The sequence below is a fragment of the Bos taurus genome, chromosome 4 (assembly GCF_002263795.3).
Source record: "Bos taurus isolate L1 Dominette 01449 registration number 42190680 breed Hereford chromosome 4, ARS-UCD2.0, whole genome shotgun sequence".
NCBI classification, from domain to species: Eukaryota; Metazoa; Chordata; class Mammalia; order Artiodactyla; family Bovidae; genus Bos; species Bos taurus.
Genome location: NC_037331.1, coordinates 7364301 through 7381636, shown reverse-complemented (window position 1 = coordinate 7381636; position 17336 = coordinate 7364301). Strand labels below are relative to the sequence as shown.

General features: G+C 45.5%; 1 protein-coding gene across 1 annotated transcript in view; it reads left to right on the top strand.

Annotated features, from left to right (window-relative positions):
- The window catches only part of ABCA13 (ATP binding cassette subfamily A member 13), a 374331-nt gene that overhangs the window by 196661 nt on the left and 160334 nt on the right, over positions 1 to 17336 (top strand). Inside the window, exon 43 of the mRNA XM_059886027.1 lies at positions 13231 to 13480. Coding sequence (XP_059742010.1) covers positions 13231 to 13480 — 250 coding nt within the window. The remainder of the gene's footprint in view (positions 1 to 13230; positions 13481 to 17336) is intronic.

Here is a 17336-nt window from a genome sequence, read left to right as displayed (position 1 = left end):
GATCAGCCTCTGCACCCCAGGCCTCTCCTCTCTCCTGAGTGGTCACATCCCTGCAATGTCCAGTGTGTTGGTCCTTCACAGGTTTGACCAGGCTGAGTTCTCTTCACTCACTTGCATGGTTCTCACTTTCTTCCGAGAGGCTTCTGAACGCCTCTGGACTGCACAGTGGCGGCAGGGGATGGATGCTCGGTGACTGGCTCTCGGCCGTCCAGCTTGCCTCCCTGGGCTCCCATGGTACTGGTGAGAATTCAGTCACTGTAAATTGCACCCTCCTTGTGGCTCTGACCTCCCCCTTGCCTCTTCTGCCACAGAGAGCACTAGCCTCTGCCCCCCCTACCCCCCACCACCCCTGCCTGCTCCACTCCTTCTTCCCTTGTCTCCTCCCAGGAGAGAGAGGGTCCCCCTTCCTGGGTGAGCACAGGTCCTCTGCCCAGGACAAGAGCCTCCGACCTTCTGAGCAGAAATCCTTTCCTTTGTCTTTTCAGTCTCCTATCTCCTGAGTCGCTCCCATCAGGGCTTACATAGGCTCGTGGGTCTTCCTTTGGAAACCAAATGGCACATGAAAGCAGAAGCTTTCTCCGCAACCCCTGCCCCCACAGACCCGCCCGCCTCCTGGCTTCCTGCAGGGCTCCCCCCTCACATGGACAGTGAGATACCCTCACATCCACCCGCTGTGTCCTGTGCCCACGCCATTCACCCAGGGTTTGCTCTGATTCCCCAGTGGCCCTGTGCCGCTCGCTCTGAAGGCCTCACTCCTGACCTGTGAGTGGCGTTCAGCCCTGACTGTGCACAAAACCCTCTTTCCTGGAACCTGGTAATGCCGCACGTCTGCAGGCTCCAGGCCCCGGCCTCTCCTCTTGTCACCCCTCTCTGAGCTCCACTCTCTGCCCACGGCTATCTCTTCCTGGCCGGAGGCGGCAGTGTCTGTCTGCTCGTCCCTGTAGCTCTTGAGGAATCTCTGGTTACACCCCCCGAACCCAAGCTGGGGCTGTGATCACCTGCTTGCAGCTCCATCCAGGAGCCTCTCAGCCCCTTCCTCTCTGTGTGGTCCAGCCTAGCTCATGATTCCCACCTGTCAGTCTTCCACCCCTTCAGAGAACATCATCTGTCTTCACTTGGTTTACATGACACTCACTCCAATCCCACCCTCCACATAGCTAGAGGCATTGAAGTATTTGATTGCAAACTTCCTACTCAAAGTTTTCCATTTTTTGGCACCCAGATTCTGCCCACAGACCTGATTGATCCATAGCTGGCAGTGCCTCCCAGTGTCTGTGCTGCAGCCAGCCCGGATCCCTTCCATATCTTGAGCTGTGGGGCTCTGTCTGGCCCCTGGGACCTTCACCCTAGCCCTTCTCCTGCCCCCAAGACCTCTCCCTTCCCTGCGTCTCTGAGCACATCCCAGCTTTGGCTGGTCCAGTTGTTCCTCATTTTTATTGCTAAATAATATTCCATTATATATATATATATATATAAAACGTGTGTACAGGGTTCTGACTTTTCCACATTCTAGCCAAAAGTTTCTACACAGCCAAGGAAACAACAGAATGAAAAAGCAGCCTACAGAATGAAAGAAAATATTTGCAAACTATGTACCTGATAGAGGTTAATATCCAAAATATGTAAGGAACTCCTGCAATCAGTAACAAAGAAACAAATAACTTGATTTAAAAATGGGCAGAGAACCTGCAATATTTCCAGAGGAGACATACAGATGGACAACAGTTAAATGAAGAAATTCTCCAAATCACTAATCATCAGGAAAATGCAAACAAAACCATAAAGGGAATCACCTTATATGTGTTAGGTTTGGCTATTTTATATATATAAAGCAGGGTAACCTGATGTTTATTAAAATGGCAGATTTTTATGCCTGACTTCCACAAATTTTGGGCTTCCCTGATAGCTCAGTTGGTAAAAAATCTGCCTGCAATGCAGGAGATTCCGGTTCAATTCCTGGGTTGGGAAGATCCCCTGGAGAAGGGATAGGCTACCCACTCCAGTCTTCTTGGGCTCCCCTTGTGACTCAGCTGATAAAGAATCTGCCTGCAATGTGGGAGACCTGGGTTTGATCCCTGGGTTAGAAAGATCCTCTGGAGAAGGGAAAGGCTACCCACTCCAGTATTCTGGCCTGGTGAATTCCATGGACTATACAGCCCATGGGGTTTCAAAGAGTTGGATGTGACTTTAACTTTCCACGAATTTTGATTCCAAAAACTTAGACGTTTGCTTTTTTAAGCGTTCATCCCAGTTTACTTTGATTTAGGTAGTCTGTGGTCACTGCTATAAAAGCACCCTTTAAGAATCTCTTTAAACCAAATTTGATGTGAAACTTCACAAATCCATCTAATAGTGAATGTAGGAAACAAGTGTTTTCTCCCTATAAGGCTTTGCTGCTGAGATCCCATTGATATTCTGATAACTCTGGTTGTCAGCATCACTTTATCTAAACTTCTTTCTTTCCCCTCGATTTAATCTTCTGTGCTTCGTCTATAATTACTGCTTTTGTGATGATGGGAAGCAATTTTGGCAGTGAGTAATCTGAAGGCTCTGTGGCCTCTCCTGTGGTTTTTAAGACCATCCTGTTGACTGCCATCCTACCGGGAGGCCAATATTCTCTGCCTCTTCATTGAGCTGTTGCAGATTCTGTATATCTCCTAGGGCTTGGCCTTGGCGTTAGATGCAGAGCTGTCTTTTCTTCTTTGTCCACATTTCCTCAAACTTCAAATGCTTCCTTCTCTGTAAGAGGTGGTGGTGGTGGTGGGGGGCGGAAATTCATGTCTGCTGCTGCTTACACCTGCCAGAGAAGGTCTGTGTGCCAAGTTCGCTAAAATCAGCAGAGAGCTACTGGCGGGGTGCTTTGCAGAAAACGGTCTGCCAAAATAAAAATGGGATTGAAATAGACTTGGGTGGAATACATGCTAGTGGCAGGTGCCAGAAAGCAGCAGCTTTGGTCACAGGGGACTCGGGAAGGAGGGAAAGTGTGTGGAGCTGGCATGCAGATCAGAACCGCCAGAGCAAGCTCCCGAGGCTGGTGATGTTTGTGCTCAGTTGGGTCTGACTCTTTGTGACCCCATGGACTGTAGGCCGCCAAGCTCCTCTGTCCATGGGATTTCCCAGCCAAGAATATTGGAGTAGGCTGCCATTTTCTACGCCAGGGAATTCTCCTGACTCAGGGATTGAACCCACGTCTTTTGAGTCTCCTGCATTGGCAGGTGGATTCTTTACCACTGGCGCCACCTGGGAAGGTTGGCAAGGAATATTTACCATATCATCCTCATTTCCTGAACTGGAGTTTCATCTTCTTGTGAAATATTTGACAGAGAATGTGTTTTACTTCTCTGAAGTGTAGTCATTGCCTCAAAAGTCATGGGACCAACTCGGGTAATCAGACAGGAGAGCTCTGGGCACCTTTAGGGGCCTGCCAGTCCTCAGGAAGCTGAGGATAGATGTGCCCTGGATGCTTCCCGCCCCCTCCACACACCCACCCTGGCCGGGGTGAGTGGAGATTGAGTCGGGCATCCTGAACTGGTACCTTGTTTGTTCCTCCCTGATGGTTGCAGCTGCCTTGGGGGTATCTGAGCAGCTGTATTTACGTCTCTAAACACCGCAGGGTCGTGTCGTTGCTTTGTCACCTGCTTCAGCGTTGTTGTTTATGCTGATTAAAATCAGATTGAGATGGAGCCACCAGTGGTGTCTTGAGGACAGCTTATGAGGCCCACTAGGCATGACTGTCATAACCAAGAGGGTACGGGGCCTGGGGAAATGCACAGGGGTTGTTTGTCAAGTAGGGAGAAGGGCCTGGGGTGGGGGTGGGGGAGCCACAGCCCAGTGAGTTACAAATAGATGGGGATGCTGGATCCAGCCATGCCTTCATCCATCCAACCCATGCAGAACAGAGCCCGAGATGACGGCCAGGGGTCAAGATGGGGGTGCAGTGGAAAGTGTCCCCAAGTCCTCTTTCCTAATCATGTGTTAGAACTTTGGAGGGAGCTCAGATTTGAAAACCCAAGAGTGAGGCCCTTTAGATACTTCTGGAGGACCTGACTTTGGTGCACTTAAGACAAAATGCAAATTCTGAGCTTGTGACTTGCCCAGGTGATGTTTGCAGCTCGTGGCAGAGCTGGGATGCACCCTGGTTCTCTGAAGGTCAAGTCACTGTTTTTTCAAGGTAAGTTTAAACAAAGGGATTTCGGCAACCTTTACATTATTAAAAAAAAATATGGCTAGGTATAAGGGGTGACCCTATGCCAGAGTAAAATGCTAATTTGATTCCTTTAACCTTTTGGTTATTACAGTCATGGTGGCTTTTAAAAATTTTATTAAAGTACAGTTGATTTACAGTGTTGTAAAAGTTTCTGCTATACAGCACGGTGACTCAGTTATACAGATATATACATTCTTTTTCATATTCTTTTCCATTATGGTTTATCCCATAAGATTGAATATAGTCCCCTGTGCTAAACGAACTTGTTGTTCGTCCATCCTACATATAACAGTTTGCATCCGCTGTTCTCAGACTCCCACTCCTTCCCTCCCTCACCCCCCACCCCTTGGCAACCGAAAGTCTGATCTCTATGTCTGTGGGTCTGTTTCTGTTTCGTAAATAACTTCATGTGTTTCACATGTTAGATTCCACATGGCAGTGACTTCATACAGTGTTTGTCTGACTTGCTTCACTTCGTATGACAATCTCTAGGTCCATGCGTGTTGCTGCAGTTGCCATGGTTTCATCCTTTTTTATGGTTGAGTCATATCCCATTGTATATATGTACCACATCTTTCTTCCTCTGTTGATGGACATTTAGGTTGCTTTCACATCCTGGCCATTGTAAATAGTGTAGTGAATGTTGCTGTGCGCGAAGCCTTTCAAACCATGTGTTTCTATGCATATGTTTCCAGGAGTGGGATTGCTGGTTATATGGTCACTCTATTTTTAGTTTTTAAAGGAATCTCCATACTGTTCTCCATAGTGTGGGAACCAAGTTACGTTCCCACAAGCAGTGGGAGAAGAAGTGGAGGGTTCCCTTTTCTCCACACCCTCTCCAGCATTTATTGTCTGTAGACTTCTTGATGATGGCCATTCTGACAGGTGTGATTGTAGTTTTGATTTGTGTTTCTCTAACATTGCAGCCATGAAATTAAAAGATGCTTACTCCTTGGAAGGAAAGTTATGACCAACCTAGATAGCATATTCAAAAGCAGAGACATTACTTCACCAACAGAGGTCCGTCTAGTCAAGGCTATGGTTTTTCCTGTGGTCATGTATGGATGTGAAAGTTGGACTGTGAGGAAAGCTGAGTGCCGAAGAATTGATGCTTTTAAACTGTGGTGTTGGAGAAGACTCTTGAGAGTCCCTTGGACTGCAAGGAGATCCAACCAGTCCATTCTAAAGTAGATTAGCCCTGGGGGTTCTTTGGAAGGAATGATACTAAAGCTGAAACTCCAGTACTTTGGCCGCCTCACGCGAAGAGTTGACTCATTGGAAAAGACTGATGCTGGGAGGGGTTGGGGGCAGGAGGAGAAGGGGACAACAGAGGATGAGATGGCTGGATGGCATCACTGACTCGATGGACGTAAGTCTGAGTGAACTCTGGGAGATGGTGATGGACAGGGAGGCCTGGTGTGCTGTGATTCATGGGGTTGCAAAGAGTCGGACACGACTGAGCGACTGAACTGAACTGAACATTTAACGATGTTGAACATCTTTTCACCAGTCATAGTGCTTTTTAAAGAACCAAATCAAGGGTATATACCTGTATAGAAACTGGAACGTTCAGTGGCTTGTCATGTAGAAAATTATTCTATCACATACTTTTTTCTTTTTTTAAAGGAAAATCATGTCTAAGAAAATAGTATGGTTATTACAAGAAACGAACAGGTAAAGTGCTATAAAATTTGGGTAAAATAGAGTTATGAAATTATTTTCAAAACAGTTTAGATAAAATAGACTCTATTTGTTAGCTTTTTAAAGAATTCAACATAATATTGGATTTGCTTTATAAAAGAATAGTTAGCAAAAGTCACAGTAAGTTGCGTGGTTTTACGTTTTATATATTTTTATATTATCATGTTTAACATTTAAGAAGTAAATGTATTTTGGGTTTTATGTCATATTAATAAGCCTATAATGTGTCACAAAACTTCCTTTTAGATTTTTCCTCATTCTTTTTTCAATTTTCTCTTTTTCTCTCTTTCCCACCCCTGTTGCCCACTTTCCTTCCTTTCTTAATCAGAGGATATTTTATTTTGTTAGTTTTCTTCTTTAAATGGTATGAATTCTTATTCATAATTCAGTCAGAATTTGCATAAATGTGGTACAGTTATCGTCTTTACTGGAACAGAGATTGGGAACCACCCCAGCTGCATCTTTTGTGTTCTGAACAGGGTCACTGGTGGGACAACCCCTGCCCAAAGGTCGGTGTGTCCACGTGAGGCCGGGGTCTCTGGGGCCCGATGCTGGAAGCTGTGTCCCTGTGACATGTTTTCAATGTTAATGCCCATCTACAGGTGTCCACCAGGTTAACTGAGAGCATACCCCCCCAGGAACCATCCAGCACTGTCAGTTTTCCATACAGCTCACTGATTCTAGTTTTTGGACTGGTGAGAACAGATGAAATGGTGTAAGCTTTTTACTGTCTGCTAATAATTTTGAAATCCCAGGTCATGACCGGGGTGCAGTAGAAAACATCGTTGTCCCTCTGTGTCCAAGGGATGGGTGTGGTTCCCAGACCCTGTGGACAGCAGAGTCCCCAGAGGCTCAAGCCTCTTCTGCAAAATGGTGTAGTATTTGCATATAATCTACACACACCCTCTTATATTTTTAAATCACCTCTAGATTACTTCCAGGGCTTCCCAGGTGGTATAGCAATAAAGAATCCACCTGCCAATGCAAGAGACGCAGGTTTGATCCCTGGGTCAGGAAGGTCCTCTGGAGACGGGAATGGCAACCCACTCCAGTATTCTCACCTGGGAAATCCCACGGACAGAGAAGCCTGGTGGGCTACAGTCAGTGGGGTCACAGATAGTTGGACATGACTGAGTGACTGAGCATGCATGCTTACAGATTACTTCTAATACCTGATACAAATGTAAATCCTATATAGTTATCAGTTCAGTTCAGTCCAGTTCAGTCACTCAGTCGTGTCTGACTCTTTGCAGCCCCATGAATTGCAGCACGCCAGGCCTCCCTGTCTATCACCAACTCCCGGAGTTCACTCAGACTCACGTCCATCGAGTCGGTGATGCCATCCAGCCATCTCATCCTCTGTCGTCCCCTTCTCCTCTTGCCCCTAATCCCTCCCAGCATCAGAGTCTTTTCCAATGAGTCAACTCTTCGCATGAGGTGGCCAAAGTACTGGAGTTTCTGATTTAGCATCATTCCTTCCAAAGAACACCCAGGACTGATCTTTAGAATGGACTGGTTGGATCTCCTTGCAGTCCAAGGGACTCTCAAGAGTCTTCTTCAACACCACATTTCAAAAGCATCAGTTCTTCGGCACTCAGCTTTCTTCACAGTCCAACTCTCACATCTATACATGACTACTGGAAAAACCATAGCCTTGACTAGATGGACCTTTGTTGGCCAAGTAATGTCTTTGCTTTTGAATATGCTGTCTAGATTGGTCATAACTTTCCTTCCAAGGAGTAAGCGTCTTTTAATTTCATGACTGCAATTACCATCTGCAGTGATATAGTTACCAGTGTGTGACAAATCTGAGTTTTGCTTTTTGGAACGTTCTGGAACATTTTTTCTTGAATATTTTTGATCTGAGGCAGATAGGGAGGGCTGGCCACATCCATAATACCCAGCTTACCATGTTTCTGTCTCAGAATTTGTTTCTCCTCCCTGGAGGTCCTCTCCTACACCAGGCATGCCTCCATACCCATCAGAGAACATTTTTTACTCCTTGAATTTCTGGCAGTGACAGCTCTTTGGAGAAGTCTGACCCACTGTTGAACAGAGTACACTGTGTTGGTCTTGTTTAATTGTCATGTTTTGTTACATTTGACTCTATTACAGGACTAAAAGCTTTGAGGACGTTATTCAAAGAGACAACCTAAGGGTCTAGCAAAGCACTTATACATAATAAAGTCCATGGTTTGTTCTCCCAAATTTACCTTTCCTTCACAATTTCTCTTGAACTGGGTCTGTTTATAAGTAAGTGAAACGTTTGAATTACTATATTTAAGATCCACTTCAACTGTAAAATACTCTAACTCAGTGAATAAAGAAAGATACTATTTCTGTTTCGTAAAATCATACCTCATTTCCCAGATAAATACACAGTCTTTACAAAATAATTATTGATTAGTAGTGGTTTCATCTCTAAGTCATGTCCAACTCTTGAGACCCCCATGGATTGTAAGCTTACGACATGCATAAATATTCAGTTTAAAACCCAGAAACTATGAAGAAGAAAGTTGAAGTAGATAATCTTACTGCACAAGGAGTTACAAATCTTTAGTAAGTAGATTGAAAATGTGTATAGCACTTCAGCTTTTTGAATCTAAAAAAAAAAATCCCTTGGTCAAATTCAAATAATGTATAGAATGTAGCAATTCATAAAAGACAACTTTTCATTAAGGTATATACACAAAACAGTAGCAATTTATTCTCCATGTGTTATGTTGTAATGCATTTTTCTCTACTGCATGGTTGTATTATAAACTGTTGAGTTCATCCCTGTGTGTCGGACATTTGTTTCCAGCTCCTTGCTACTGTTTTCTATAGGATGTAACAAACCACCTTGTTTGCTCTATTTGATGAATTTCTCTTGCTTTTTTGACTAATCCCACTCTTGGATTGGAATTAAGCTGATCAGACAGGGCTCATATTTGTTTCCCCTGGAAAGACTGGCCAGGTCTGTTCTTCCAGCACTGCTGCTGATGCGGCCAATTTCCTAAAACCCTCAGTGATGGTAGGGATTCACCTTGTTTTTAATCCTTACCATGTTGATCATCTGAAAACTTATTTTCCAGATAAATTTTCTTCCGTGAAAATATCTGATTTCCCAGTAAGCATATTTTTACTATTTTGTAGTATTTTTAATGACCTGCACATTCAGATATGCTGTTAGCCCAGTTTTCTTTTGGAGTACTCATTTTTAGAAAATTGATTTAAAGGCATTACATTTGTAATGCTTTATTTTAAATTCTTTGAGAATATTTGGATGAAGTTGGTGATGTGGAGATCACACTCTGGGGTGTATGCAGAGTCCTTGACCTTTTAAGTTATTTCTTAGTAGGCATTAATGTTTCAGCAATCGAAGCCATCTGACCCAAAAAAAAAAGAAAAAAAAAAAACCTTTGTACATCTTACCTAAGCAATATGATGGTCAGGGTAAATGAGGGTGAATAATTATGGGCATAATGGGAGTCCTTGAATATAATTGGACTCATAAGTCAAATGAGACAATTCATAACAGTTTGGCCCAGTATTTCAGTTTTGTCTGTTAAATTATTCATATGAATACTTTTATGAGTTTAGCCATGAATATTTGATTGGTGTTGATTCATGACATCAGCTGTCTTAGCTTCAGTATCTTAGCCCTTTATTTTTTCCATTTATGTACAATTAATGATTATGGGAAGCTGGGGAAAACTCATTTTTCTTAATATAAGGAACACCTTTCTCTGCAGACTTATTGGGGCTGTCTGATGAGCATTTACTATTATTGGTAGTTTAATAAGTGTGGTAATAATAATCCTCACTAAGGGAAAATACTATAAGTCTGTATTTTACAACTGAGGGAAATGGCATTCAGAGAGGTTAGGTAAGTTTCCAGAAGTTACACAGCCTGTTGGCTGAGATTGGATTCAAATCCTAGTTTACGTGGATTAAAAGATGAGGCTGTACCCACCCCACAGTGATGGCCAGAGGGCAGAGGGCCATTCTCTGACTCGGGTCCAGCTCCTCCATCACCAGGGAATCCAACACCCACGTAGTCACATCCTCTTTCCATTTTGTAGCATCTGCTGCATAGACAGACCGTTTGTGATGTGAACAGGTGTTTACAGTCACGGCCTGCGGTGCATGTGTGTGAGAAGGTGCGTGTATGTGAGAAGATGCACAGTATGGAAGCAGCTGCCGTGGCCAGACATGCACTCAGAGGATGCTCCTTAGAGGCTGGCCCAAGGGGTGTGACTCCCAGTGGACAGTGTCCAGAGGCGTGGCAGAGACCAAGCCCCAGAGTCCACCAGTGACTTCTGGTTTGAATTGAAAGAATGAGGCATTCTGTTCTGGCAGAGAAAGAGCTCCTGAGTCCAAGGCTGTGAACATCGAGCAATTATCTCAGCAATCATTTTGGAAATCTAGGGGTTTGGCAACCAGCAACATCTCAGTTATTTCAGCTTGAGCTAGATAATTCACATAATTATCCTAATAGATCTGCACGCATAATGCCCAGCATCAGTATTATTCCACACCAGAATCTCCTAAAATGATTGGGAAGGGGGTGTTTTATATTCACATCTGTATTTATGTGAGAAAGGATCATATTTAGCTTAATAATACACCTTTTTCTAGCACTAGAACCTTTCCATCTGCTCATTTAATAAGTGCTTCATGAGTTACATACGAATCCCCATTGGTTGTGCATTATATCAACCATTCAGAAACCCAGCTGAACATCAGGAGCCTCTGGGAAGTTTTTCTTTTTTTAAATTTCTGAGTCTTTTTATTTTATCAGTCTGAAGATCTGATTCTGTTGGAGGTGGACCTGGGCATCAGCATTCTTCAAAAAGTTCCCCTGGAGAATCTGATACGTAGTTGAAAGTATTAACCGCTGTTTCCACCACACAGTGCCCACCCTTGTTAGAGAATGCTCCTTGTTTTACAGTACAATATTACTTTATATCATAATGTGCATCCTGTCATGGGACCTTCAGTCCAGTAAAGATCTGTAATCCTTCAAGTGGCTGGTAAAGATCTCCATGAGTCAGCATCTATCTTTATTTTATATTCAAGATTTATTTATCTCATGGGAGTATATTTGTTTTACACTACTGTGTCAGTATCTGCTGTACGGCAAAGTGAATCAACCATATGGATACATGGTCACCTCAGAGCACTGAGTAGAGTTCCCTTTGCTGTACAGCAGGTCCTCATTAGTTACCTATTGTATACATAATGGTGTGTATATATCAATCCCAGTCTCCCAAGTCATCCCGCTCCCTGGGCCCCACTTGGTATCCATATATTTGTTCTTTACGTCTGTCTCTATTTCTTTTCTTTTTAGAACAATACTCAGTTTTTGAATTAATTAATTTTTGGCCGCGCTGGGTCTTCACTGCCGTGCACGGGCTCTCCCCAGTTGCAGCGCGTGGACTTCTCAGTGCAGTGGTGTCTCTTGTTGCAGAGCGCAGGCTCTAGGCACACGGGCCTCAGTAGCTGTAGTGTGTGGGCTCTCCAGCTCAGCTTCAGGAGGGGTGGTGCACAGACCTGGTTGCCCTGTTGCAGGTGGAGTCTTCCCTGAGTAGGAGTCGAACCTGTGTCCCCTGCATTGGCAGGTGGATTCTTAACCACTGGACCACTAGGGACGTCCATGTGTCTCTATTTCTTCTTTGCGTATTAATCTTTAAGCTGCACCTCTGCCACTGGCCACATATACTCTGCATCTCACACAGAATATACCATGAGGGTTAGTATGTCATGTTCATCTTTAAACATCCACATTTTCTTTCAGACATCTCCGGAGTCTTAAAGATTCTGCTTCTGCACTTTCCCCTTAAACCTCCCAAGACTGTGTCCTTGGCACCAGCCCTTTCAGCCCCGCCTGGGCTCCGCATGATTGTTTTGTCGTGTTTACCTTGTGTTGGGTTGTTCATACTTTTGTCTCAGTCCCTACTTTATGCCTTTTTTTGAGGCCAGAAATCAGACCACCGGAGCCTGCCACGCCCTGGGGCTCACTGAGGACCTGCAGATGAGGGATTTTCCCGACGTGTGTTCCACACCTCCACCCACGTGCCTTTGCATCTCTGTTCTCAGTGCCATTATGAACCATTTATCTTTCAAATGGTAGTTTCTGTAGAAATATTTTCTCTGGGACTTTAAGCTTATTCATTGCTTTTTTATTAACTATATAGCAATTTGATGTTTGTATTAATAAGCAGTATGATCAATTTACCATATCTGTTCTTTTTTTTGTTTTGTTTTTTGGCCATTCTGCATGGCTTGTGGACCTCAGCTCCCCGACCAGGGATTGAACTAAGGCTGCCAGAGGTGCAAGCCCAGAATCCTAACCACTAGGCCACCAGGGATCTCCCGTATCTGTTCTTTCAGAAATCCACATTTCTAGTACCGTGCCTTAGGAGGACTCACTGGGGGCCCATGGGCCTGGCCGGTGGTTTGAGCCGCATCGTCCTCTAGACATAGCTGGAGACAGCAGGCCTTAGGCGCCTCAGTTTGCTCCTGCCTGGTGTCCTCGTTGCTGGACACAGCCGCTGGCATCACTTGTGGGAATGGGGGCAGGTTCACTGTGGGGTGTGGACCCAGATGCCCAGCCTAAGAGGGAGCCTGGTGAAGGACCGAGCTAGGGCGTCAGCTTGCACTACTTCCTGGGTCTGCATTTTGCCCCTCTGTTCACAGAGGCCATTTTCAGATCCGCCATGTCAGGAAGGGTGGCCCGGACTGCTGAGACTGACAGGCTATGAGTGGATGAATTAGAAGCTGGGACCCCCTGCTGCCCCAGAGGTTGCCCCAGGCTCCTCCCCACTTGGGATGTCTTGGATGGGCAGGGGACGCAGGTGCGGGCTTCATGGGGACCTGGGTGGAGGCAAGCATGTGCTGCCTGGATCTAAAACGAGATGTACCAGTGTCAGGGGTAGGGACTCAGGGTGTGGACAGAGGCAAGAAGCCTGGAGATGACGTCTCATTTGGGTGGCACCGTCTCTGCCACCCCCAGCCCTCCGTTGGTGGCTTAGAATTGAAGCTCATATCACAGGCTTTGTTTTAATCTGCAGGAATAAACATGAAGCCTTTCTCCCTGTCCTTTCCCATCTGCCCACCCCCCTTCAGCTGCAGGAACCAAGGGGGGCTACCATGATGTCTGTCCTTGTGTTTGATGTTGTGAGATGCCCTGTGTGTGAAACTTCCCAGGGTGTCCTGACTTAGGGTATACCTGAGACTGTTGGTGCAGGGACTTGCAGGATGAGAGCAGGGTGGGGGCTGTCAGGGATGCCGCAGGAATCCCAGGGACTCAGACCTGCCACATCTTCCTCTCCTTGCAGACCGCACACCTGCTGGCACACCCCTGGTGCGGGGTGGCCCCCTACTCCTGGCACAGACAACTGCCCTCCTGCGGAAGCGGCTTCTCCATGCTCGCCGGGCCTGGAAGGGCACCATCTCCGACCTACTGCTACCCGTGCTCTTCGTGGCCTTGGCCATGGCCTTGTTCATGGTCAGGCCTTTGGCCATCAACTACCCTCCCCTCAAACTGGCCCTGGGTCATTACGACAAGGCAGAAACCTACTTCTTCAGGTAAGAACCTTTCCTTGTTTTCCCCCCTTGTGCTTCCAAATTACATCCAGACAGGTTATGAATAGTGGTAGCTCTGATTCTTGAAGAATTTCAAATATACACAAGTTGTTATCATTTTGGAGGTCTGTGTACTTGAAGGTGAGTGCTGAATAGTTTTTGCTTTTTTGGAGTCTGTCCTGTGATAGATGCTAGGGGCACACGAGGCAGACCTGGTCCAACCTCTGTGTCCCTGGGGATCCTGCCCACCCCCACACCCCCCAGGTAGCCGAGTCCCCTCTGTGGAAAGGGCCATGACTTCTGATGTGCAGAGAGTCGGGAACACAGCTGCCCACAGGCCCACAGGACTGGGAGGGCTGTTTTTGGTCCAGGATGGTTATGACTTCAGAAAAGTACGTGTGTGCGTGCGTGCTGAGTCACTCAGTCGTGTCCGACTCTTTGCGGTCCCATGGACTGTAGCCCACCAGGTTCCTCTGTCCATGGAATTCTCCAGGCAAGAATACTGGAGTCGGTTGCCATTTGCTTCTCCAGAGGATCTTCCCGACCCAGGGATCAAACCCTTATCTCTTACATCTCCTGCATTGGCAGGAGGGTTCTTTACTACTAGCGCCACCTGGCAAGCCCTTAGTAGAGTATACGGATTGCATATTTCACACTTCAAGGCTGCTTCGAGACACCGGCCCTCAACTGTGCACGCCCCTCTACAGAGAAATGTCTGGATTTTTCTCTCTAAACAGGATGGGTCCAGGCACCGCTCCAAGTCAGAATAGGTCCTATTTCTGCCAGCATGTTCAGGCCAGTTCGAGTGTTGCCACCAGATATGTTTATGTAGGAATTTCTCAGAGCTTCGAGGGGTGCTGTTTCACTCACGTAGAGTTGGGGACCCGAGAGGTGTCTCTGGCCTCTGAGACCCTTGTCCTGGGTGGGCTGGCTCTGCCAGATTGCGTTCAGAGCATTGTTGCTGGGCACCCGCCATGGTGTCTTTACACTGAGTGCCAAGACTGGCCCGTCCTCCTTCTGGGAGGCAAAGCCCAGTCCCGTCGGAGTGGAGACCAGGGCTCGGGGCACCTGGCCCCGCCAAGCCTGCGTCTTCATTGGGCTGTGCACGGTGTGGGCAGCCAGGAGGTTGGGTTACTTTGCTTTTGTCAGATGCGAATCTTGATGAAAATACTGAGCTTCATGAGCTCAGCTCTGCGTGCCTGCTGACCTTTATGTCAATTTTGGAATGAGATTTAAACAAATATAGGCCCAAAAGGGAAAGCTGAGAATACACTATTTAGTTTTTTCTATCTCCCATGGTTATTGGTATTTGCCTCCCCCATGGAGTCTGGGTTTGACCAGCAGAAAGCCCTCTCCATTGCCTGCCTGTGTGAAGGATTCTGTGTCTGTTCTGACTAGTCCTTTCCAAGTGGGGTCCTCCTCTCTGGCCATGTACTTTATTTGCCTTCTCTCATTTCTCGTTTATGCTATGCTTTAAATGTGTAAGACGAATGTCTAATAATGCCTTCTCTGGCCAAGCGTTCAGATTTCTGTCACTCTCCTCAGCGGTATAGGAGGAGCTTGTATCCTACTGAGCCTTCCTCAGCAATCAGTGCAAAGAAATAGAGGAAAACAATCAAATGAGAAAGACTAGAGATCTCTTCAAGAAAATTAGAGATCCTAAGGGAATATTTCATGCAAATATGGGCACAATAAAGGAAAGAAATGGTTATGGATCTAACAGAAGCAGAAGATATTAAGAAGAGGTGGCAAGAATACACAGAAGAACTGTACAAAAAAGATCTTCACGACCAGGATAACCACGATGGTGTGATCGCTCACCCAGAGCTAGACATCCTGGAATGTGAAGTCAAGTGGGCCTTAGGAAGCATCACTACGAACAACGCTAGTGGAGGTGATTCAATTCCAGTTGAGCTGTTTCAAATCCTGAAAGATGATGCTGTGAAAGTGCTGCATTCAATATGCCAGTAAATTTGGACAACTCAGCAGTGGCTGCAGGACTGGAAAAGGTCAGTTTTCATTCTAATCCCAAAGAAAGGCAATGCCAAAGAATGCTCAAACTACTGCACAATTGCACTCATCTCACATGCTAGTAAAGTAATGCTCAAAACTCTCCAAGCCAGGCTTCAGCAATACGTGAACCATGAACTTCCAGATGTTCAAGCTGGTTTTAGAAAAGGCAGAGGAACCAGAGATCAAATTGCCAACATCCGTTTGAGCATAGAAAAAGCAAGAGAGTTAAACATCTACTTCTGCTTTATTGACTACATCAAAGCCTTTGACTGTGTGGGTCACAACAAACTGTGGGAAATTCTGAAAGAGATGGGAATACCAGACCACCTGACCTGCCTCTTGAGAAATCTGTATGCGGGTCAAGAAGCATCAGTTAGAATCGGACATGGAACAACAACTGGTTCCAAATTGGGAAAGGAGTGTGTCAAGGCTGTATATTGTCACCCTGCTTATTTAACTTATATGCAGAGCACATCATGTGAATTGCTAGGCTGGATGAAGCAGTAGCTGGAATCAGGATTGCCGGGTGAAATATATAACCTCAGATACACAGATGAAACCACCCTTATGGCAGAAAGTGAAGAACTAAAGAGCCTCTGGATGAAAGTGAAAGAGGAGAGTGAAAAAGCTGGCTTAAAGCTCAACATTTAAAAAACTAAGATCATGGCATCCGGTCCCATCACTCTATGGCAGATAGATGGGGAAACAATGGAAACAGTGACAGACTTTATTTTTTTGGGCTCCAAAATCATTTGCAGATGGTGACTGCGGCCATGAAATTAAAAGATGCTTGCTCCTTGAAAGAAAAGCTATGACCAACCTAGACAGCATATTGAAAAGCAGAGACAACTTTACAAAAAAAGGTCCGTCTAGTCAAGGCTATGGTTTTTCTAGTAGTCATGTATGGATGTGAGAGTTAGACTATAAAGAAAGCTGAGTGCTAAAGAATTGATGCTTTTTGTTGGAGAAGACTCTTGAGAGTCCCTTGGACTGCAAGGAGATCAAACCAGTCAATCCTAAAGGAAATCAGTCCTAAATATTCACTGGAAGGACTGATGCTGAAGCTACAATACTTTGGCCACCTGATGCAAAGAACTGACTCCTTGGAAGAGACCCTGATGCTGGGAAAGATTGAGGGTAGGAGGAAAAGGGGACAACAGAGGATGAGATGGTTGGATGGCATCACTGACTTGATGAACCATGAGTCTGAGCAAGCTCTGGAAGTTGGTGATGGACAGGGAGGCCTGGTATGCTGCAGTTCATGGGATCACAAAGTGTTGGACACAACCGAGTGACTGAACTGTTATATCCATTATAAGCTATAACTATTTAACCCTCTAAGTTATAAGCTATACAACCCTGTAACTATGTTGAGCTTTTGAATTACAAAGTATGTTTTTTGAAGCAAGTACTTTAAGAGACAGGGTAGCCTAAATTTAAAAGTAAATCATGCATGTTCCTGCTAGCCCTACCTACTGCAAACCTGTTGGTGTGTCATCGACCCCTCGTTACATAAACTATTTTCCAATCCAGGCATTTTTACTTTTGGGCTTCCCAGGTGGTGCTAGTGGTAGAGAACTTGCCTCCATTGCAGGAGACACAGGAGACACTGGTTTGATTCCCGGGTCTGGAAGATCCCCTGGAGGAGGAAATGGCAACCCATTCTCCCATTCTTGCCTGGAGAATCCCATGGACAGATGAGCCTGGCAGTCTACAGTCCTTAGTGTTGCAGAGAGTCGGACAAGCTGGAAGTTACTTAGCACACATGCATGCATTTTTACTTTTATAATGATGAGCTCACACTGTAACACTGTTCATCATTTGCTTTTCTACTTGATAATGCATT